The sequence below is a fragment of the Salvelinus namaycush genome, chromosome 7 (assembly GCF_016432855.1).
Source record: "Salvelinus namaycush isolate Seneca chromosome 7, SaNama_1.0, whole genome shotgun sequence".
Taxonomy (NCBI): Eukaryota; Metazoa; Chordata; class Actinopteri; order Salmoniformes; family Salmonidae; genus Salvelinus; species Salvelinus namaycush.
The window spans coordinates 44,486,456-44,511,762 of record NC_052313.1 but is presented as its reverse complement, the minus strand read 5'-3'; the positions used below and the strand labels follow the sequence as shown (position 1 = coordinate 44,511,762).

General features: G+C 44.4%; 1 protein-coding gene across 2 annotated transcripts in view; it reads right to left on the bottom strand.

The window, feature by feature from the left end:
• Positions 1 to 25,307, bottom strand: part of LOC120051295 (cytoplasmic protein NCK2-like) — a 54,807-nt gene that overhangs the window by 10,177 nt on the left and 19,323 nt on the right. For both annotated transcript variants that reach the window (XM_038998100.1, XM_038998101.1), the window contains exon 2: positions 4,765 to 5,006. In XM_038998100.1, coding sequence (XP_038854028.1) covers positions 4,765 to 4,990 — 226 coding nt within the window. In that variant the 5' untranslated portion in view covers positions 4,991 to 5,006. The remainder of the gene's footprint in view (positions 1 to 4,764; positions 5,007 to 25,307) is intronic.

Below are 25,307 nucleotides of genomic sequence, written 5' to 3'. Positions count from 1 at the left end.
AAATGGCACCCTATTCACTACTTTTGCACTACTTGCCAAATGGCACCCTATTCACTACTTTTGCACTACTTTTGATCTGAGCTCTGGTATTTAAAAAAAAAACGTTGCGCACTATATAGGGATCAGGGTGCCATTTCTGAGGCACCCAATGTGAACTGTTCCATTAAGGTGAACGGAGGACATTGAGTTGAGTTTCATCCTAGCTGGGTTGGCACCAGGTCATTATTTGTGGGAAGGTGAACGGAGCCAACGTTTCCACAGGCAGAGCATTATACTGACTGGCACCCAATGGAGAGCTAAGAACACATTGGAAGCCTATCAGTAGACCCAGCTCCAAAGCAGAAACGGAGGTCATTTGAATCGCTACAAAGGGCTGCAGTTGTGTTGGTAATTATAACACCTCAGTGGTTAGAGATGATTATGTACTGCAGAAACCTGATTACTTAGGATAGAACACACACACACACTTTATGACTAAATAAACATAGAAAATAAGTAGACCTACACTAGATAGGATTCAAATCAACTGGTGACTGACTAAAACAAATATTGCATCGCTTAGGTGATTGCAGTGAAAACATGAAAGCATAACACCTGCCTTGGAGAAGGCAAACGTGTCACTGGTTGAAGTAACCCTGGTAATAACCAATCAGAAAACAGATGGAGGTCCAGCCATACACATACAGGGGTTGTCCTTGGAGGAAGCCAAGGTTGTAGCAAGTTGTCTGGAGATGATTGGTTAATGTTCTGACATTTCTACTGATCCCCATTGGGGATGCAAACAATTCAATGCAACAAGAACATAGCAGTTAGCAAGTTCACTTGTGTGTGTGTGTGTGTGTGTGTGTGGGTGCGTTCAAGGCGTGTGTGCGTTTAAGCGCATGTCCGCATTTGGAATCACGGTGTACAGTGCGTAAGCCTGATGGTATTTGAGTGTGCATTCCTTACACAAAGCATTAACACCCGCCTTCCACCACTTCATCTGCCTTGGGTGGGGTAGAGTGAGAAGCCAAAAAGCTCTTTGTCTCACTACAGGCCTGACAACAGAGAACAAAGAGAGCTGTAGTGGATATAGAGTTTCCCCTTTAAACAGTGTCTCCGGGTTTATATTAATTGATAAATAGCTGGATTGGAAGGGAAGAGTATGTGTCACTGTTAGCAGCAGATAACACCCTCACGTTACTCACTATTTATACAACGGGTGGGGTCTGATCCCGGACGCTGATTGGTTAAAACCGCATTCCAGCCGGTGTTTATTGCACAAGTTACCACCGGCTAAAGCTATGAGGTGGAAATGCCTATTTACTCTGTTCCATCTCACTGTGCAATCTACTGTCTCATCAGCCCAGCCAGACAATTTATACATTTGATCTCCACTATAAAAAGCATCTAGACATTATCTCCCATTTCTTTTAGACTAGCAATTGGTTTTCAATAGCAGAGATGTGTATAAAACTTGCGGTCTGTCTCTCTGACATTTGCAACATTATTTCAATATTGAAATTTGATCTACAGCTGTCCCATAGTAATGAACGTGTCGGGGTCGGGAGATTGGGACGAGACAGACAGGCAGCTTTTCTCAGTCAGTCGAAATCCTGAATCAGCATCATTTTTAAGGACATATACAAAGAAATGTCAACAGAAAACAGGTCAAACTAAATGAAATGCAGCTAGTTGACAGTCTTTCCAGCTTCAGTTTGAAGTGACTGTGTTAGCTGTGTTGTTGGCTAGCTCCTCTAAACAACAGTGTCCTGACGAGAGAGCAAGTTTTCTATGCCAGGCAAAATGGTGCATCATTAGCTCATTGTTATGAATGTATCGAAATCCATGTCACTAGAAAACAGCTTAAACAAATGAAACAAATGTTATTCTGGCTTTTTGACATGACTAAGTTAACCGTAGTTGGCTAGCTAGCAAGCAAGGGATAAGAACGTTGCCAGCCAGTAAGACAATGGAACATTTAGAGCGAACGACTGGGACGTCCATAGATACAGAACAAAAAGACTGAACGACTGGGTCACATCTCTGGCAACCAAACCGATAGAACAAACGACCAGCCGGCTTGGGTAACAACCCTAGAAGTGTGTCGGGACTATATCTTGTGGAAGGATGAAATAGTATGAAAAAATGAATCCAAATAAAGTTAACGAAACTATGTCAATCATTATTTGAATATGTTGGTAACCTGTTAAAAAGGGAGAATGCCCTCGAAGCTGGTGTGTGGAGGATATATTGGCACGGTTTCCTGGCCCGAGACGATGTTTCTCAACACCTGTGCCAATATATCCTCCAAACACCGGCATCGAGGGCATTAACACTTAAACAGATATAGTATAGGCCTAATAGTCTAATGCAGACCAGAGTCACATTCAGGAAGCAAATGTGTTGAACGTTGCACATAGAAATATCATGAATAGAGCCAACAAGATCCCCTATTCTGTCAGAGGTCTGTTCTACATAACATATTTCCACCTGAACGCACCACGGCGACGCTGTTGGGAGTTGGATAGAGAACACAGTAAGTAGGTTATCCTCGTGATGAGACATAAAGGACACAGATCTGTGTAACCTCTGTGAAGCTTGTTACAGACAATCCACCGAGCAGAGCAGCATGGCACGTTGCCAGAGAGCTGCTCTAATTGATGGACACAACCTGTGTTCGCTCTATCCTGCCAGAGGGATCCACACGGCAGGTCACTGCAAGTTGGTTACAAATGCATTCCACTGACACAGAGCAGACGGTGGATTGTTGAAGCGCGACGCAACCTTGGGGACTTGCAACCATGGGAGCAACATGCAACGAAGACCGACATCCTTTGACTGAAAAGGCATGGACATAAGCCAACGAAACTGGAAGGCCAGAAGTGTTTTAATATCCAAAATCCATCAGGGAGGAACAGCAGTGAACTATGTTTCCTGAGAGAGAGAGGAACAAAATCCAGCCATATTAAAGACATCCCATAAACTAAAAATGGTTGGCTCTGGTTGCATCCGGTGTTACCAACAGCATTCATAGCTTGGTTTTACAGTTCTTAACACTTAATACCATTCCCCTCCACTCAAAACCAGATTCATTTAACCCCCATTTTTAATACACGTGCCCTTGAGGTTGCCATAGCAAACAGTAGGAGACCCTGTCAGACTGTCATGACGGAGGTTAGATATCGACCTGTCAGCTGTGGGGCCGAACAGCAGTCAAATGATCGATTATTCCCTAAACAGCACAACATGTGCCACGTGTCCATGATGAGCTATCCACTCTCTGCCTGCCCAGGGCTACAATTTATCTTCTCAATTTATCCTCACTAAACATTATGTAGATTATTCATCTGCGATGGATGATAGGGGAGATTAGAAATGTGAAAAATGTTTCCTGAAGTTCCAAGGCTCATTAATTCACAGAGAGAGAGATAACAAGAGAGAGAGAGAGAGACAGAGAAAGAGACAGAGAGAGAGAGACAGAGAGAGAGCGAGAGAGCGAGAGACAGAGAGAGCGAGAGACAGAGAGAGCGAGAGACAGAGAGAGAGCGAGAGAGACAGAGAGAGAGAGAGCGAGAGTACAGATGAGTGTACAGCTAGCTACATCAAATAAAGCAGTATTCAGGGACAGTAAATGCCATGGGCCATGGCTCGTTTCTCCTGACAGAGAGATTTACTACCAACATACTCCCTGTCTCGCTCTCTCTTTCTTTCCCCCCCCCTCTCTCTCATTCTAATTCTCTCGGCTCTCAGCATAGGATGCATGGCTGATCAGAGACCCGGCGCTGGGATCAGACAAGCAGCAGATTGTTAATTGCATTGTCTGTCAAGACCTCTGACAACTAGGCAAAGCACTGGGAGAAATCCTCTTGGCTAGTTATCCTATTCTTTCAATTCGAAGTCTCATCTATCTTGTGCATTTCTGATGCATGCGCCTATTCTTCACTGATAACATTGAACGGCAAGGTTCCGTCTCATCACAACTTCAGTTCCTATTGCCCAGTATCACTCTTGAGTGTCGACAATTTAAATAAAAAATAAAAAATTGCATCACCTTGCCCTTTCGCTCCATTGGAAATGATCTCCAATTCTCTGTGAGTACGAACATCTTAGTACCAACAGAGATTCATTCATTAGCCTAATAAGGGTGAGAGTTCTACCCGATCAATCCACAGTGAAAATTACAGGATATTCGCTAATCCCAGCCGTTGTCCAGCCAAGAAAATCTTTGATCCTTGCACTTCATATTAAATTAGTTCTTACCTCCTCTGACCTGGGAAAAAAGCTGCTTCAATACCGGCATTTCTCCTGATCGATCACACCAGCTTTCCCTTGCCTGATAATGAATAGCTTAAGGGACGCCTCACAAAACAAAACTCTTCTGTATTAAACATACTGTTTACATATCACCAGCCTTGAGAAAACATTTCTAACTGGAGAGTGTAAGTGTGTGAAGTAGTCAAGCATTTTAACAGTGCTTCATCCGCATGAAACACACGGAGGTGAGACGCCTCTGTGGAGGCACCCCTAGAAAACAGCAGAGAGAAGAAAACACGCGCACACACACACACACACACACACACACACACACACACACACACACACACACACACACACACACACACACACACACACACACACACACACACACACACACACACACACACACACACTACTTAGAGATAGTGTGTGTCGCACCGCCTCAGTGCACCCCTAGAAAATAGCAGAGATACCCTATCTTACGCACACCCTCGTCCACCCACCTACACACTTAACCCAACTCACCGAGTGTGTCTTTGATGTTTTTCACCAGCGAGGCCTTCTTTAAGCTGTTTTTCCTCTCCACATAGTTAGAGGGTACGTAGCCGGTCCGGTTGGAGGCATTCCTCACCCTCCACCAGGTCTTACTGTCATCCAGGAGCCACAGCCGCTCGTTTTTCCGGATGTCAAGTTCCTGTTCCTGCTGAGCCGAGTAGTCCCACTTGGCTATAACTATCACCTCCTCCGTCATTGTTCATGGAGCCCCTCTGGAACAGAGAGAGACACAGGGAGACATACTGTTAGGTCAGGGTGGGGTTAACAGTAGGGCTGTGACGATGCCCTTTATCGCAATATTTACATGGCAAAAAATGAAAAACACAAAATAAACTCTTTGGTCCTTTAAAAACCTGCTGTATTTAAAATATTGTGTGCTGTAGGTTGGAAAATAAATAAATGTGACTCTGGATGACGACATAACGTTTGTTTACAACATTAGCTCCGTTTTCCTAAAGAAGTTAAATCCGCTTCGTGTTCTGTTTCCTTGCCACGATCCTGAGGAATCGTCCCTGCCCTAGTTAACAAGGCATTTAAACACGCGACAATGCACACACAGACGAACACCAGTGATACACACACATTAATAAAACGACGAGGTGAGCCGTTTCAGTGCAACCCCCGAAAAACACGAGAGAAAACATGTTTCTCACACACACGCACAAACACTCTGAAGCCAATCTCAGAGGGATGGTGCCATCCACCACTATGGTCTGTGTGGGTCTCAGACTGACAGGGTGCAGGCCTGGACTTGGCACTCGCGTGTCTGTCACACAGCTGTTGTTGTAAGACATCTGGCAGAACAGAGCCTCTCTGCCCTGTAATCCAGGTAGGCTGAGAACTACCGTGTGTGTGTGTGTGAGACACTCAGGACTCGAGGTAAGTAATCAAAGGAACCCTCTCCTTCCCTACTTGTAGAGAGTTCACGCTTTACTACCAAACCACACAAGAGCCTCTCCCTTTTACCAGCTTTTCTTATTATTCTCAAATCTACTGAATTATTCAGCGACACACTGAGCAGAGCACTGTTCTATGTTAAATGCGTCTATACACACGCACGGCTTAGAGAGAGAGAGAGTTAAGGCAGCCAGCACCTGCAGTCCTAATAAGGAATATATCAAACCGATCCACGAGATATCTTGTGCTGCTGCACACTGAGGGTAAACAACACAAAGACTGGTGTCTATTCATGGAGAGATGGAGGGAGGGGAGAGAGAGAGAGATGGAGGGAGGGATGGGAGAGAGAAAGATGGAGGGAAGGATGGGAGAAAAAAATAAACGAGAGTGAGATATCAAGATAGAGACATTAGGGACATGGGGGGGGGGTAAAAGAGATGAGAGGGGGAGTAGAAAAGAAGACAGAGATAGAATGAGAAAGAGAGAAAGCCAGAGAAAGAGAGAGAGAGAGACAAGATGGAGTGATCTCTTACTGGATGGTGTCCCCAGCCAGACTGTGTGTGTCAGAGAGATATTGCAGTGACAGGCCGTTTTTCCTTCCAGGGCCAGTCAAGAGGTGCGCTCCCCCATCGTCCTGACGCCCTCCACTGGGATGAGGCTGTGAGCCAGCCAGCACCGGAGTCCCCAGCCCTCTCACCCATCACCCTTCAGCGGGACGGCCTTGACAAGTCAGGGAGGGAGGGCTGGGGGGTCCCAGGCGTCAAGCAAAAATGATAATGCACACACTTCAGAGCTGTCACACTAACCACTGGCCACTTCTCCGCCTGACTGAGACCGCCTTATTCACAGTTCATACAGTCTTTCTTTTCAACTCAGGGGGGCCAGTTTTCCAGACCCAGATCAAACTCTTTGAATAAAAAAGCATGCTCACCTCGATTGAAAGTGTTCTTTAGTCTAAGGGTCCAGGAAACAAGTACGTAGGGCTGCGAGGGATGTCTCTTAACGGATTCCCTGTTATTTCTACAGCCCATTGAGTTTGATATGACTCAATAAGGCTACAGTAAAGAACCTCAGTGACCCAGCAAGAGAAAGCCACTATTGTCTGAGAGTGATGATGTCACCCTGCTGGAATTCTTTCCTCTCTCATCCATGACCGTAGGGCAGGAAGAGCCTGATAAAGGCTGTCAAGCCTACTGTCATCAACTGGCAGGGTTAAAAAAAAGGCACAAATATGTTGAAGACATTATTTTCAAGCAGAAGTTGATTTTGGGCCTAATGCTGAAAACAGATATGCAAATTGCAAAGCCATAAAACACATTTACCTCAACGCACCATAAATCCTTCGTTGCCTGTCAACATATTAAACCATCTTTATTGATTATACAGTTTTAGTTACTCAACTAGACTTCTACCCTAAGCTCCTATTCTTTAAATAACATTTTCGGGTTTATCCCATGCTTTGTGCATATAGGGGTAATTCCGTGGGAAGGTCAACCTACCGTAAGCGGGTACAAATAAAGTTAGGCATTTCCAAATTAAACCATGGTCATGATTATCCTTAAAGTCTATATGTTGCAGTTCATTTTTTTGACCAGTTTAACTAGGAAATTGCATACATTTTCACCATTACAGAGTAGGAGCCTTAAAAAATGTTTTTAGGCATTCATATTTCATGGCTTTTAGAAAGCGCTCACAGAGCTTGGTTTTTCCACTCACAGCTGTCCCCCGGTGTTAGTTATGAATATGAGGTGTTCATGAAGCAATACAGAACAAATGTAAGTGTCTTGAGTTGTGTTCTACTGTCTTGTAAATATATGATATTGTCACGATACTTAGGTGCCCATATGATATGTTTTGCGAATCTCACAATTCTACATGTATTGCGAGTCGATACTGTGATTTTATTGCGATTCCACGGTCCAAACATATTGCTTACCATATGTCTGCTGCAGACGGACAAGAGACAGCCATGAGAAAACTAGTTTTGATGTAAATAAAAAAAGTGCTGAAAACAAAATTGGCTCTCTATTTCAAAAAGAAGATAGAGAACAAGCTATGAAGGAAATACATTGACATTTTGGTTCAGGTACAGTCAACTAGCGCAAAAACAATATTGCAATAGTGAAAACGATACAGTATATCGTCAAAAATATTCTCGATATGTAACTGGATCAATTTTCCCCCATCACTATTGATATAATATCTTGGCTTCAGATGATTGTGCATTCACCAGATTTAGTGTGCTGGTTCTGAGAAGTATTCTTTAGACTTTTCCTGAAGCAATTGTTGATATCTTGAAATTGTTAATATCTTGAACATTTTTGATATCTTGAAAATGTATGTGTTCTAGCTAAGATTCTCTTGCCAAATATATGCTGAAATGCATTTCTCATACATGGCAGTACTGTTTTTAGACAAAAAGATCAACAATCTGTGAAAAGGCCTGGAGTATCTTTTCAACTGAAAGCCCCCCAAAATATAGACTTTATTCAGTGTCCAGAAAAGTGGATTGGCAGTATAGGCATATGTACAGGGAACTTCCAAAATAAAGGAAACACTTGAGTAAATGTTGGATACAAATTATATTGAGAAAGAAAAAGATAATGTATTAGGTTGTGGTGCCTGGCCTTGTACACTATATTCAGACTGCCTGTAATTATACAATCCTGAGGTACTATGCCTTCTGCTGACATTTTGAACTTCAAAATGTCATATGCTTTATGATAGATTTTGATCCAAGAAATCTTTAAGATTTGAATGTCTATTTATGACAACCATAACAGAGGGCGTAACATCCCCTAACGGAGGGCGTAACATCCCCTAACGGAGGGCGTAACATCCCCTAACGGAGGGCGTAACATCCCCTAACGGAGGGCGTAACATCCCCTAACGGAGGGCGTAACATCCCCTAACGGAGGGCGTAACATCCCCTAACGGAGGCCGTAACATCCATAACGGAGGGCGTAACATCCCTAACGGAGGGCGTAACATCCCTAACGGAGGGCGTAACATCCCTAACGGAGGGCGTAACATCCCCTAACGGAGGGCGTAACATCCCCTAACGGAGGGCGTAACATCCCCTAACGGAGGGCGTAACATCCCTAACGGAGGGCGTAACATCCCCTAACGGAGGGCGTAGCATCCCTAACGGAGGGCGTAACATCCCTAACGGAGGGCGTAACATCCCTAACGGAGGGCGTAACATCCATAACGGAGGGCGTAACATCCATAACGGAGGCCGTAACATCCATAACGGAGGGCGTAACATCCCTAACGGAGGGCGTAACATCCCTAACGGAGGGCGTAACATCCCTAGCGGAGGGCGTAGCATCCATAACGGAGGGCGTAACATCCCTAACGGAGGCCGTAACATTCATAACGGCCGTTTTTCCTCTCTGAAGCAAACATGGAAATGACAATCTTTTCAAAATTATAATTTTTGTGTTCAGACTTTCCTTCGCAATGGCTATCCATGTTTTGACCTGAGACGTACAAACTCAGCTAGGTTGTCTTGTTCCATCACCGCTCTGCTCTGTCTGCTCACACCCTGTTCAGCTCGGTGTGCAGTGGAACGCCAGCATAGTGCCGTGGTAAGTTCTTCAAGAGATGTAATATTTCATAAAAAGGCAACAGATCATTGTAACTGTAAATAGAACATTGCCCACACCTTAATCATTGTCAAAACAGTTATGGTAGAGTATAGGAATCTGACAACATGGAGAAATAACTACAGTGGGGAGAACAAGTATTTGATACACTGCCGATTTTGCAGGTTTTCCTACTTACAAAGCATGTAGAGGTCTGTAATTTTTATCATAGGTACACTTCAACTGTGAGAGACGGAATCTAAAACAAAAATCCAGAAAATCACATTCTATGATTTTTAAGTAATTCATTTGCATTTTATTGCAGTATTATATTTGTGGAAATGCACAATATACACAAGACGCATAATAAGAAATTGTGATTTTTGTAGACGTGTGTGTGTGTGTGTGTGTGTGTGTGTGTGTGTGTGTGTGTGTGTGTGTGTGTGTGTGTGTGTGTGTGTGTGTGTGTGTGTGTGTGTGTGTGTGTGATCTTGACCTTCTGTCTCAGTTCTCTTCTTCTGAGATGCCAGAGCAGGTCACGATCTTCCATTTATATTGCGTTTTCTTCTCAGAAGATGGAGACAAGCTGTCCGAGGCTTATTCAGGCGGGTTTGGAAGATCGTGACCTGCTCTGGCATCTCAGAAGAAGAGAACTGAGACAGAAGGTCAAGATCACACACACACACACACACACACATACACGTCTACAAAAATCACAATTTCTTATTATGCGTCTTGTGTATATTGTGCATTTCCACAAATATAATACTGAACTGAGAGGAAGGTTAAGCAAGTATTACTTAATAATAACTTTGAAGTCTTTAATAGATCATTAGGGCACAAAGCATGTATTAACCAATAGCAGAGAGTGCTTATGGAGGTCAGGAGAGCAGGGATTACCCTAGAGGGGATAGGACCAGGAGGCTGGGGAGGACGTGGACCAGTTTTCAGTGTAATTGCATAAATGTGCAGCAGGGTCGAAGCTGCCTGTAGTGGGTAGAGAGAGATTCCTAACGGGTTTAACCAGGCCCAACTCAGCCAATTCCTTCATCTCCGTCTCACCCAGCTCTGTAATCCAATTTGAGGATCCTTTTCATTCGTCTGAGAACCAGGAGAGAAGGGGAGGAGAGGGGAAGACTAAGAGAAAGATGGGGGGGAAGGTCAGAGAGAAGGATGGGTCGAGTAATACAAAGGGAGAGAGAGGGGGCAGAAAGACCGAGGGAGAAAGAAAGAGTGATGTCTTTCATTAGAGAAAGGAGGACCAATGATGATCAATGTGAAGACCAGGAGAGAGACTGGAAGAGAGGTTCGTCATCATGCTACTGTGTGACTCAGTATGAGAGCAGCAGAGTGCTATAAAGACAATGGGAAACGGGAAACCTGTGGACCCAGACGGGGCTGCAGTGCAGAACTTCCAGTACGGACTGGGTTAGAGGCTATAGGAGCAGGCAGTGCAGAGCTTCCAGTACCGACTGGGTTAGAGTCTATAGGAGCAGGCAGTGCAGAACTTCCAGTACGGACTGGGTTAGAGGCTATAGGAGCAGGCTGTGCAGAGCTTCCAGTACGGACTGGGTTAGAGGCTATAGGAGCAGGCAGTGCAGAGCTTCCAGTACGGACTGGGTTAGAGGCTATAGGAGCAGGCAGTGCAGAACTTCCAGTACCGACTGGGTTAGAGGCTATAGGAGCAGGCAGTGCAGAGCTTCCAGTACCGACTGGGTTAGGGGCTATAGGAGCAGGCAGAGCAGAGCTTCCAGTACCGACTGGGTTGGGGGCTATAGGAGCAGGCAGAGCAGAGCTTCCAGTACCGACTGGGTTGGGGGCTATAGGAGCAGGCAGTGCAGAGCTTCCAGTACCGACTGGGTTGGGGGCTATAGGAGCAGGCAGAGCACGCAAGAGGGAGAGTATGTGGATGGAGCGACACAGAGGCTAAGCACGGTTCCCAGTGCCTGCTGTGCTCTCCGCTCCCCCTTCGACCCCCTGCTAGCTGGGTGGCGTGTCTCAGCTCACCTAGGCCTAACCAGCCCTGACAGCAGGGACCACTGCCAGGGTACCATGTCATGCCATGCCAAGGGGAGGGCATGTGAGAAGTGTGGAACTAATAGACTCATTTTGTTTGTGTGTGTGTATGTATGTGTGTGTGTGTGTGTGTGTGTGTGTGTGTGTGTGTGTGTGTGTGTGTGTGTGTGTGTGTGTGTGTGTGTGTGTGTGTGTGTGTGTGTGTGTGTGTGAGTGTGTGTGTGTGTCAGGGTTTCCGTTAGCCGGTAATAGCTGGCTTTTGGGCGATAAAAAAAAAATACAAAAGCTGAATAAACAAAATTGGCGCCGGCCAATTGTCCGGGAGAAGAAGAAAAAATCCCATTGTAAAATAATGTTTTTTAGCCTATTGATTGATGGAAATACTAGTTAGGGTTGCAAAGGGTCGGAAACTTTCCGGGAAATTTCCGGGAAATTTCCCGAATGGGAATTTAAGCCCAGGAATTTGGGGAATTTTGTTTAAATTCTTTCCTTTTTAAAAAAAAGTTAGCTTATAACAGTGAACCTTTTTTGTGGGATACACATAAGGCAATTCTAGGTCTTGTGACATATTTTGTTTAAACTATCCCCAATTCAATGGAATTGCAACCCCCAGCATGCACAGTACATTCTTCCATCACATGTGCAGTGCACTCTTCCATCACGTGTACAGCTGATTCTCAAGATCTTGCACACTAATGAGATGCTATTGAGCCCACACTACTACACTGTCTGAGCCAAGGACTATATGCTTTCTGCTAAGTTTTGATTATAATACTGGGTGGGCTGAATATATTTTATATGACATACATGTTTTTTTGTTAACTAGTAAATAGTAGCCTACAGCAAAGTGTGTTTAAATCATTTCTAACTTGTTAACAATTTCTGCTAGTTCATTTTTGCTACCATGTGGGTTTTAGCTTGCTTGAGCCTGCTAGTTGAGGAGTGTTAATTCACAACATGTTTCCATACATGTTTCATTTTAAAACATGTATCTTACAAAGGAGTTGTTTAATCTAACTGCTTAACTATTTATCTGTACATGGAATTGTATTTTGTTTTTTTTTACTCTTTTTTTCTAATCTTTACAGGAAAATGCCACGGGCACTATCTGATGTATGGAGACATTTCACTGCAGCTGATGTAGAAGGAAAAGCTGTGTACATTTACAAATACTGTGCCAAATTATATGTGAAGAATGCAACAAAGATGCAGAATCATCTGGCCAAGTGCATAAAGTTCCCTCAGCGCTCACAACCTCTGACAAAAGTCCCTCTACTTTTATTCAAGGGGAAAATGATGAACTTACACCTTATCGACACCTTATCGATAGCAACAGCTCATGGTCCTCCTGGAATCAATTTTTCGACTCAATGGAGGAACATAGTCAGAGAAATGCTGATTAATGTCTTGTTCGAGCTGTGTATGCAACTGGTTCACCTCTGATGCTCACAGGCAATGTGTATTGGAAGAGATTTCTGAATGTTCTTTGCCCAGCATACACCCCTCCAACCAGACATGCTTTATCTACTCATTTGGTGGAGGCAGAGTTCAACATAGTTCAAGTGAAGGTCAAGCAAATCATAGAGAAAGCAGACTGTATTGCAATCATCTCTGATGGGTGGCCATCATCTCTGATGGGTGAATGTTCATGAGCAAGGAATAACTAACTACATCATCTCCACCCCTCAACCAGTATTCTACAAGAGAACAGACACAAGGAACAACAGACACGCCAGTCTCTACATTGCAGATGAGCTGAAGGCAGTCAATGACCTTGGACCACAGAAGGTATTTGCACTGGTGACAGACAATGCTGCGAACATGAAGGCTGCTTGGGCTAAAGTGGAAGAGTCCTACCCTCACATCACACCCATTGGCTGTGCTGCGCATGCATTGAATCTGCTCCTCAAGGACATCATGGCACTGAAAACAATGGATACACTCTACAAGAGAGCTAAGGAAATGGTTAGGTATGTGAAGTCATCAAGTTATAGCAGCAATCTACCTCACCAAGCAAAGTGAGAAGAATGAGAGCACCACATTGAAGCTGCCCAGCAACACCCGTTGGGAGGGTGTTGTCATCATGTTTGACAGTCTCCTGCAGGGGAGGGAGTCTCTCCAAGCAATGGCCATATCACAGTCTGCTGATATGGACAGCCCCATCAAGAGGATCCTCCTGGATGATGTATTTTGGGAGAGAGTGGTAAGCAGCCTGAAACCTATAACAGCAGCCATTGCATGGATTGAGGGAGACAATGCCATCCTGTCTGATGTTCAGACTCTGCTTACAGATGTAAGAGAAGAAATCCGTACTGCCCTGCCCACTTCACAGTTGCTCCAAGCAGAGGAAACGGCAGTTCTGAAATACATCAAAAAGCGTTAAAGACTTCTGCCTGAAGCCCATACACGCCTCAGTGTACATGTTTGACCCCAAGTATGCTGACAAGAGCATCCTGTCTGGTGCAGAGATCAACAAGGCCTATGGTGTCATCACCACCATGTCTCGCCACCTTGGCCTGGATGAGGTCAAGGTTCTTGGTAGTCTGGCGAAGTACACTTCCAAGCAAGGGCTTTGGGATGCAGATGCAATATGGCATCATATCGCATCAACCACCTGGTGGAAGGGACTTTGTGGATCTGAGGCTCTTTCCCCTGTTGCCTCCATCATCCTCCAAATCCCACCAACATCAGCCGCCTCAGAGTGCAACTGGTCCTTGTTTGGGAACACACACCAAAGCACGGAACTGGCTGACCAATACAAGGGTTGAAAGATTGGTTGACATCCGGGCAAATGTGAGGCTTTTTGAGCCTGACAATGAGCCATCCTCAACAAGGTTGGAAAGTAACAGTGAAGATGAGGCCTTAGAGTCTGATGTTCAAGAGGTGGACATTGAGGAGGTCCAGGGAGAAGACATGGAAGCCTGAGAGAAAGACAACCAAAGCTTTAGTTTCTAGACTATCATTTTACAGATGTATGTTGAAAACGTTTTAGGGAGATGCGATGGATCATTGGGGATCATTCCAAATTCCCTTTCTTTTGTTGTTCAGTGAAATCATCCCATGTGGAAGAGTCAACTCATTTAATTAAAGTTCCATTTGTAACTACATGTATTTATTTATTTATATTGGAAGGATTTAATTATTTGCAATTATGTCTAAACCTCTAAAGGTTTATGTTTCTGTCTCCATATGATATGGTAAATATATCCAATGCAAAAAAAATCTACATTTAAATGGTATTAATATTAATTTGCATATATTTCCATTAATTCCCATATATTCCCGTTAATTCCCATGGAAAGTTTCCACCTCTGAATATTCCCCAAAATGTGCAACCTGTCACGGATCCCCGGTACTGATGCTCATTCTGTTCACTGGCTTTCTAGGCTTCACTGAACGGGATTCATTATCATCAACCCCGGACTGTCTTGTCTGATTACACACACACCTGGTTCCCATTTCCCCTGGTTAGTATGTTATATATGTTCCCTCTGTCGGTTATAGTTCCCATGTCCGTTGGTGGTGTGAGTACCTATGCGTTGGTGCAGCTGTTAAATTGCGTGCTATATATATTGTGTATTTCGGGTATCGTCCCGTGTCGGTCAACAAGGTTTACCCTCACTCTTTTGTTTGGGTACAGCCCAGTGTTTTTGTATACGTGTTTGTTTGGGGTGTATTAAAAACCCCTATTGTGTTTTCCTGCGCCTGTCTCCAAAATCCTTTATACAAGCGTGGCACAACCCTAATTCTACTCAATGTAAATACATTTGACTGGTCATGATTCTCGGGTCTACAGGTTAATTTGCATAATTTAGTGGTATTAAATTGGTGCAAGTGTACAGTATAATCGTTATGTATCATTTACAGCATACAGTCTGAACGGAACATCTGTCAAAGCTGCTGCTACAGCATGTCAAACAGTAAATGCATAGGCAACGGAATGCAGACTTCCTCAGCGCGTCACATACCACTTTGCAATGAGCTGGAGGCAGTGTGCATATTTAAAACCTGAACGTTTTCCTACATATTAGACTTGCTTTAAATTAGCCTAGGCAAAGATCAGACCATATCCGTGGAGGCAATTATTTTATATAAACTTTTTCATTTTCCAGTAGCCAAATGCACAATCCTAGTCATATTAGCAACACATGCTAGTTGCTGCATATTAGATCTCCCCTCTTTCTACATTTCTAAACGGATATTTTAATTTCGGTTACTTGAAACCGCTTGCATGTACGGTGTTTTCCTGCTAATTGCATTGTGGAACGAACATTCGCGAGTAGCCTACTTACTGCCTTGTGCACATTGCTGCGCTTACAATGTGAAGAAATGCTAGTGTATCAACATTTTCAACTCAACGTTCTAATCTGTTGCATTAAACGCATAGCTTTTTTATAGGTTTTTCTACTGCTTGTACGAATTTGGAATCTATCATCCCACAACTGTCCCAGAGTCTGTTTGGAATTGGTCATTTCTTTCTCAACTAGCTGACCAATAGAACAGGTCAACTTGTCTACGATGGGGGATAGTAGGTTGACGTAGGTAAGTGATTTTGCTGTTCGTTACTCGTCTTGTTGGCTGAGGAAAAGTACATGTGGACAGTTATTCTAACATCTTGAAAGTGTGCATCAGAATTTGGCTAGAATGACCGCACATTGTTGAATCATATAGACTTGCATGTCCTGTTAATATGAATTACAATGATCTAAAATGTGATTTCTGTCATTCTGTGCACAGTGGGTGGAAGCCCTAATCCGATTACGCACCCAATGCATATGGGTCCGGTACATTTCTCAAATGTCCGTTAAATTAAAATGCCACCGGTCAAATGTGAAGCCCTGGTGTGTGTGACTGGAGACAGGTAGTCCCTGAGGTCCACTCTCTCCACTGCTACATTAACTACTCTGTCATCCTCTGATCTCTACTAGGTATCCTACAGCAACCATGTCTGATGGGACACCAGAGTTGAAGTTCAGTCTTTAAAAAAAATGATATCCTGGAGGCTTCAAGCACACCACTACTCCCCATACTCATTTTTAACCTATTTGAAACAGCCGCTATTGAGCCACCCATCAACCCCTGCAGATAGCCTAGAAGCCAGCTAAGCTTCTCTGGGCCTCTCCCAACACAGAGATGAACAAATCCTGTCCGAGGGCCACGGAGTCTGCTACCTTTCCTTATTGCCTTTGAATGAGTGCTACATTTACACTTTGCCTGGGAGTAAAAAGAAAAAGAAAAACTGGAATGTGGTCCTGGAGGACTGGAGTCTGTTGCTGTGCCTCTGTCTGAACACCTGTTCAAACACTGGGCCTACAGCTAGACACTACACAGACCAGAAGGATGAGACATGCAGAGCCAGAGCTGAACACGGCAGTAGCCCGAAAGGCGGCTTCCATTTTTATTACGGCAACATAAGGCTAGTCTTGGACACGAACATGGACCCACATATACATAGATCCAGGCACCGATGGAGGTGTTGAGTGGTTCATTACTTTGTGCAGATGGGTCTGCTGCTCTCTGAGCCAGAGACTACTCCAGCACTGAGAGACTCAGTGAAGCATTAGACCAGGTCCAATTGGACGGTAAAATGCATTCTCTATCGTTCTCACGTGGTTGAAAGTCTACAGGCTCTTATAGATTGATATCATGCTACAGATTTAAAAATGGTTGTTTTATTTGACATTCATGCGAATACAAATTTAAGTGTAGGCTATTTCAGTGCTGGCTTACAGTGACTGAACTGGGAGCTGTCCCTATACTCACTGCTGCACCATGAACACTGCTCCCAAACTGCACTTCCCTAAGAAAGACAGATGAGCGGCTGGGTTCAGACTCAGAATCACTACATTTCCCCATGCAGTTGAGACCCGGAGACCAGCCTGTTTTAAAGAATGAGGAATAAGTAATGTGATAATCCAAAAGCATTCAGTTCCACTCAGACCACAGTACCATGTTGAATGGCTTTTTTTAAAGGTCAACTTTTGTACTACAGCACTACAGGTTCTATCCTTCCATCTTTTTTCCCTCTCTCTCCCTCCCTGCGGAGCAATTTCTTAATTGAAGTGAGGTTCGGTTTGGCTTTTATAACCCATAAATGTCTCTGAGCACTCCCATTTGCCTTTCTCAGTTGTAGTCTATTAAAGATATGGATCTCACTACCAGCTGTAATAGGAAGGTCTTATCTGTTGTTCTCGGTTCTCGCCGATTCGCTTTGAATTTTTAAAGCCTGTCCTTGAATAAGAGGAAGGCCAAAGACTGCAAATCAACAGATGCATTGTCTGATTCTAATTGTTGTTTTTTTTATTCATAATTTTCCTTTAGGGGCTACATTGTGGTGTTTTGTAATATTAGTTTGTCGAGGCTGTTTCATCAGACACAGCCAACATATCTCAACACTAGGCTGGTTCAAGACTATTTTTATTTAACTAGGCAAGTCAGTTAAGAACAAATTCTTATTGACAATGACGGCCTACCCCGGCCAAACCCTAATCCAGGCGACGCTGGGCCAATTGTGCGTCGCCCTATGGGACTCCCAATCATGGCCGGTTGTGATACAGCCTGGAATCGAACCAGGGCCTGTAGTGACGCCTTTAGCACTGAGATGCAGTGCCTTAGACCACTGCGCCACTCGCAGACTGACGACTGTTTTTGTTGCTTTTTAGTGTCCCTGTCTATCTGTCAGCACCTGCCTGGTTAGCACTAGTCTGTAGAGGCTGTTTGTGTTATGACAGCTCCCATGGTGCTCTTTGGACCTGGGGTCACGAGGTCATGTCTGACTTCCTGGGTGCAGAGGTCCCCTTGTGTTCCTGCCAGTCACTTCCTGTCTCCCCAGGGTCGTCTCCTCCCCTCCTCCAATGAAGCCCTTCCCTCCAGGGTCAAGTCTTTCCCAGCAGCTGGTCCACAGCAGACCGGAGTCACATGGTTGACCCTGGGCCAAGAGAGCACAGTGCAAACTGACACCACGGCACTGTTTACACAGGCAGCCCAATTTGGATATTTTTTTCCACTAATTGGTCTTTTGACCAATCACATATCTTTACACATCAGATCTGATTGGTGAAATGGCCAATCAGGAAAAAAAAATTGGGCTTGGGCTGCCTAAATGCAGCCCGCTAGTATCAGAAGACAGACCAGAAGAGGCTGGCTGACACACATTGGCTGCTATAGGGCCAGGCCTATCCCATGTTGGCACAACTGTGGTCTAAAACTCAAGCATACACACTTTCATTAGACCTCTATCGTAATATCGAAGAGGCACAGAACTGAAAAGAGCCCGAGATGATTAGACATATTTCTACATCTATTATCTCAAAAGAAACAGAAGGATACTAAGTGCATTAATAGCTTTGCTTGACACAGAAAGAAACACAGTTTGATCTCAGTAAGTGTTGGGGAATGTTCACTTGCCTGCTTCCTTAATGACAAAGATCCTTTGGTGGGAATGAAAAGCATTGCTGCCAAGAGGCAAATCAATTCTAAAGCTGAGGACATTTGTTTGCATGCCAGCCAGCCGCCAGCTCCTCTGTGATCAATCTCACTGTGCCTTGTGTTGATTTTACAACCCAGCCGATGCCATTTCCCTCAACCACAATAGAATGGACAGCGTTCCAGCTCGTTTGAGGAACAGAATGGCTGTATCATTGTACAGTGCTGTTAAAACCGCTGCCAAACCCAAATAAGTTGACCTTGGACTCTGTCTTATATCGTGCTCTAGGGTACTGGAGGGGAAGGAGGATTCTCTCCATCTCTGTCTCCCACTCAGAGTCACAGCACTCCTATGATTTCTTTACACCGGGGACCAAAAAACCAAGACCAACAGTTTTTCATGACCATGTGGCCTTATAGTTGCTAAAAGAGGGCTAATCCGGCTATACCTTGAGGTTGAAAGCAGCAGTATCCCCTTAAAAGGTGGTAATCCAGTGACATAAAGGGAGTTTACTGTTATTCCACTGTGAGGCTTAACAAGCATAAGCCATTCAAATTGCCACTGTGACTGTGGAGAAATGATTTTACACAAAGAACAGAACAAATATATAAACAACGTGTCAAGTGTTGTGTCCCATGTTTCATGAGCTGAAATAAAAGATCACAGAAATGTTCCATAGACACAAAAAAACGTATTTCCCATCCCTGTTGGTGAGCATTTCTCCATTGCCAAGATAATACATCCACCTGCCTGGTATGGCATATTAAGAAGCTATTTAAACAGCATTATCATTACACAAGTGCATTTTGTGGTGGGGACAATAAAAGGCCACTAAAATGGTATGCTTGACTGCAGGAATATCCACCAGAGCTGTTACCAGAGAATTGAATGTTAATTTCTCTACCATAAGCCGCCTACAACGTTGGTTTAGAGAATTTGGCAGTATGTCCAACCGGCCTCACACATGTAACCACGCCACACCAGGACCTCCACATCAGACTTCTTCACCTGCCTGATCGTCTGAGACCAGTTAATTGGATAGCTGATTAAACCGTGGGTTTGCACAACCAAAGAATTTCTGCACAAACTGTCAGAAACCATCTCAGGAAAGCTCATCTGCGTGCTCGTTGTCCTCACCAGGGACTTGACCTGACTGCAGTTTGGCGTCGTAACCGACTTCAGTGGGCAAAAACTCACCTTCAATAGCCACCGGCAAGCTGGAGAAGTGTGTTCTTAACTGAATAATCCTGGTTTCAACTGTACCAGGCAGATGGCAAACAGTGTGTATGGCGTGTGGGCGAGCAGTTTGCTTATGTCAACGTTGTGAACAGAGCGCCCCATGGTGACGGTTGGGTTTTGTTCTGGGCAAGGAATAAGCTATGGACAACGAACACAATTGCATTTTAACCTCGGCAATTTGAATGCACAGAGATACCGTAATGAAATCCTGAGGCCCATTGTCGTGCCATACCTCACCAAGTTTTCTTCCAGCTTGACCCACTTAACTATAGCCTGGTTCCAGATCTGTTTGTGTGTTTGGCTTTACAATGACCATACGTGAGTTGGCAAGACAGCACAAACAGATCTGGGACCATCAGGCTGCCATTAACCAGGGCTGCACTATATGGGCAAATAATCAAATTGTGATTTCGATCAAAACACTTGGATGAACTGTTGTAATCATATAAATAAAATGAGTTTTCTGATTCTATGATTGGTGTTGTTTGGCATGACAACTAAAATAACAAAGCCAGGTACAGTAGAAGTTTATGTGACAGGGTAAGAACCAAAGTGTTGGTCAGAGTGTTACAGGGTAGGAACCAAAGTGTTTGGTCAGAGTTTCCCAGGGGACCCTTATTACATTTGAATATTACATTCATGGCACTTAAAACAATTGCAGCCTCATGCAATATGGATATTGCACATGTCAATATTGCAATTTCAATTAATTGCGCAGCCCTAAATGGTAAGCATCACTTCATTTCACTATTAGCCTGCAAAATGTTCATTTATGTAAGAGATGGAGTGCATAGGAGCCTATCAGACCCCAATGATGTTGACGAGTCCCACATTTCAGATTTCACCAGAGCCATTTGAGGACATGTGAAAACCTCGGTGGCTCTGAGAAAACAGCCATTTAATCCCAAACATATCTCTGCAGGCAGCTGTTGGAAGATTAGCATTGACAAACCACAGTGTGTGCAGCCTGTTGGGATGAGAGAAACAGTTAGGAGGATTGTATGGTAAAAATAGAATGGAGGTCAGGGGTCATAGTGTTGAGGAGAGACAGGGGAGTCCCAGTGGCTGTCAGAACCATGTAGGCTCGTCAATAAAAAAAAGAAACACCCTTTTGGAAGCTTTAAAAAAGTTTTTTTTCAAGACGGAAAAAACCCCCAAAGAAGTAGAGAACAAACATGTCCATGCTGACCCTGTGTGAAAAATCATCCAAGTTTTACTGCCAGGGCTCCAAGTACAAAGAAGAAAGGATGTAAAAACAGCTACAGTCAGTGGGTGCTTGGCCAAAAATCCTCACCCCCCCCATCTCTTTCCTCTCCTCCTCACCATCCTCTACTTTTCGCTTTCCTTGAATGCCCCGGAGTGTTAGTCTTTGATCTGAAGGAGCGGCCCGCAACTTCTGACGCACAGAGCATTATTGGCTCTGTAGTACCTCATACTCTCTGTAACTGTCCTTCCTCAGTCTAACTCTCCTCTCCGACACGGACGCAGGCAGAACTCATAAGCACAGCACTCATAAGCACAGCACTCATAAGCACAGTGTCCGGAGGTTGAGGATGGAGGAACCGAAAGCAAGATGACACAGCAGAGGTGTGGAGTGATGAGGATCGTAGGGAGGACTAACGCTACTCTTGAATTATTATTGAAATGTGGTGTGCTTTCTGGTGCCACGTGACTGCGGTAGCTTCACCCAAGCGGGTGCTTCATTTTGGTAATAGTGAAGGAGTAGCTAGCATAGACCTACTCCGGAGTCCATGAACTGCAGTGGCTGAGCTCAAACTTCAACCGAGTCACACAGAGGGGAGGGACAGCGAGACACCTTGATGACACAGACTAGCTTTGCTTGCTCCTCCCCCTTATGACCACTTTCCTCCGATGACCGCTCAAGCCAGGAACTTTCCTGACCCTCTCATGACCTTCCATCTCATGAATGATGTTTTCTCTAAATTGCTTGTCTTTTTTTGTTGCTTTAAAATGCTTTGAGATTTTAATGAATAGCACTTTTATTATTATTATTATTATTATAATAAACAGAGCCTTGCACAGTCAATGTTATTTACCCTCAATGCCAGGGTAAATTTACCCTCTGTCTCTCTCTCCCTTCCTCCACACTGTGTGCGACTCTGACCCCAGTACCACAGCAACGTCATTAAAATAACTCCGTCAAAGCTGCTGCTGCTGCGTTTTTATGACTAAAACAGGTCCGTTTTGGAAGAGTTTTTTTGTTGTTGCCGTAACTCAACACTACATAAATGATTGATCATATATTGATGTGGTTCTGGAGACGTTCAACTTCTCCAGGCATTGCAGAACTATGTTTCTGTAGCACTCCGGACTTCACCTGGCTCGTGGTCTGAGCTAGAAGAGGATATACAAGGTCTAAATACATGTGGCGATGAAAAGTGAACGAACCAGTTAGAATTATTAATACATTGTACTTGAGAGAGGAAAAACTCATTTAATACAAAATCCTTCAAACCTTTTCTTAAAAGCCTACTTTTTTTTTTTTTTTTTACCTCAGAGCTTATCGACTTCGTCCAAGGCTCCTTAAGTCGTCTTCTGCTCAGTTTAACAGGGATTAATGGATATGGTACCGCTGCCCTTCGTGATGATAAAGCCCAACCATTACTACTCTGGGTTATGCAGATGACTGCGGTATTCCACCACATTCAAATCAGGCTCCTGCAACATAGGGGAGAGCAATCGGTGTGCTCCTTCCACACACAATAGGAACGCACATATACCGTGGACATGCACACGCACGTCGATTGAAAGAGCAAAGGAAATGGCCCCTTAATTCATCAAAACACTGAACACAAAGTGTGTGCACGGTCTCTCTCTCTCTCAGCAGCATGTGCTTCCAGTGCTCCCTCTCTTCCCCTGAACGTCTAGGCCGACGTCTGGTTTCAGTTAGCGCTCACAAAAATGACCCGCTGCAGTAGCAGCTAGCTGAGCACCAGTCAAAACAACTGGGCCCTCCTCCTCCAGATGACCTTGACTACAGGCTCTCATTCATTCATTCATTCATTCTCTACTGTACAGTTGAACAATTCACTCATCTGGGCCACGACCTAGTTCCAATTCTAAGCCACAGACCTTGAATGCACCACTCCTCAGGGGGAGAAAAAGGAGAACTTGCACGCACCCTTTGGCCCCTGCTTTAAAGGGGATATGTCTCCTGTCCTTGCATGTACACAGATAAGCTAGTGGTCAGTACTCCTTTTTGAAATGTAATTTCCCTACGACTCAAAGCATCGGCATGTTTAATCCACACGGACACCATTTAAAAGTAGATCAGACCACGGCCAGATCATTACTGTACCTACAGACAGACAGTTGAGGTGGCCTACGAGATTGCAGATCGTGACTATCAGGGAGATACATGGCCAATGGCAGCCAGGGACATAATGAAACACTCCATAGAACATTCACTTGTTGTGAACATACAGCCATTTACAAGCAAGGACCGGGGGGAGCCGGGGCCCGTCGGCAGGCAATAATTAGCCTGTGAGAGACTGGCACGGATACAGCAGTATTCTTTTCAGGCCCATCACAATAAATCCCTAGCCTAGCCCAAAGATGGGCTGTTGTGCAATAAAACAAGCACCTCCCGTGAGATTATATGGCAGGCATGTGTGTGCGCTGTCAGCAGATCCAGAGCTTCACACAACATCTTTCAAAATGCAGCTGTTCTACCGAAAACATGACCGAACACCCAAGTGGCAGAAGCTAGGCCAATCGTAACTGTTCCCAGAAGCTAGGCCAATCGTAACTGTTCCCAGAAGCTAGGCCAATCGTAACTGTTCCCAGAAGCTAGGCCAATCGTAACTGTTCCCAGAAGCTAGGCCAATCGTAACTGTTCCCAGAAGCTAGGCCGATCGTAACTGTTCCCAGAAGCTAGGCCGATCGTAACTGTTCCCAGAAGCTAGGCCGATCGTAACTGTTCCCAGAAGCTAGGCCGATCGTAACTGTTCCCAGAAGCTAGGCCAATTCTAACTGTTCCCTCCTTATCTTGTGATTCCGCAACAGATTTGAATCACATTAGAATGCTATTATGCTATTAGTTCCATTTGAGCAATTGCTGATTGTTAATTGGAGTAATAATTGGTTTAATCTGACAATCCAACTACTATGCCGAAACAGACGGACAGAAGACACAGTCTTTCTACACCCATAGAATGGGGCTCCCGAGTGGCGCAGCGGTCTAAGGCACTGCGGCGTCACTACAGTCCCTGGTTCAAATCCAGGCTGAATCACATCCGGCCGTGATTGGGAGTCCCATAGGGCGTCGCACAATCGGCCCAGCGTCGTCCGGTTTTGGCCGGGTTAGGCCGTCATTGTAAATAAGAATTTGTTCTTAACAGACTTGCCTAGTTAAATAAAGGTTAAATAAAAAAATTGAAAAGAACATTCCAGCATTACTCTTCTCATTACTTAATATAAGAGAAAGAGAGAGAGAGGTTTTTCTTAACTACCAGGTTCATTCCCCAATCTCATTAAAGGATAGAACTCAAAATGTAGGCCTCTGCTCTGCTCTGCCCCCTCTCAGATTCATCATTACCTCCTCCTTCCTTTTCAGTTACTGTAGATTCTGCCCCAGAGAGTGAGCCATGTTTATCCTGGCTAAGGACGTCATTTTGGATTTCTTTTAATGACAAGTTTTTGGTCATTTTTCCTCTCCGTCTTTCTCTCTCTGCCTCTTTCTAACACTCTCCCACTCACAATGTCTGTTCTGGAAAAGGTTGTGTCGTCCAAGTGAATACGATTTGTTGCCTGCAACTTGGAATAGCCTTATTCTTGACAAAAAAGTAAGCTGTGTGAGATATCACTTTAAGCAAATAGGCTCCACTAGGCTAAACACTACAAACTTGTGACTCAGTTTCTGTCTGTCTGTTTGCTCGGTGTTCCTAATACGACTAGTGTCACACTGTTGCCCCAGAGCAACATAGGGAGGTTATGGGGAGGTGAAGAGGTGGTCTTACTCTGTGTCGTTAGCAAGACAGCCACAACTGTAACATTCAGTCCTCAACAATTTACAATGATGTTTGTCCCCTCAAGCTAATATCTCACTGCTCAATATCACACAAATCACAACCCTGCACAACCACACACAATATCACACAACCCCACACAATATCACAACCCTGCACAACCCCACACAAAATCACACAACATCACAGCCCTACACAACATCACCACACAACCCCGCACAACATCACCACACAACCCCGCACAACATCACCACACAACATCACCACAACATCACCACACAACCCCGCACAACATCACCACACAACATCACCACAACATCACCACACAACATCACCACACAACATCACCACACAACCCCG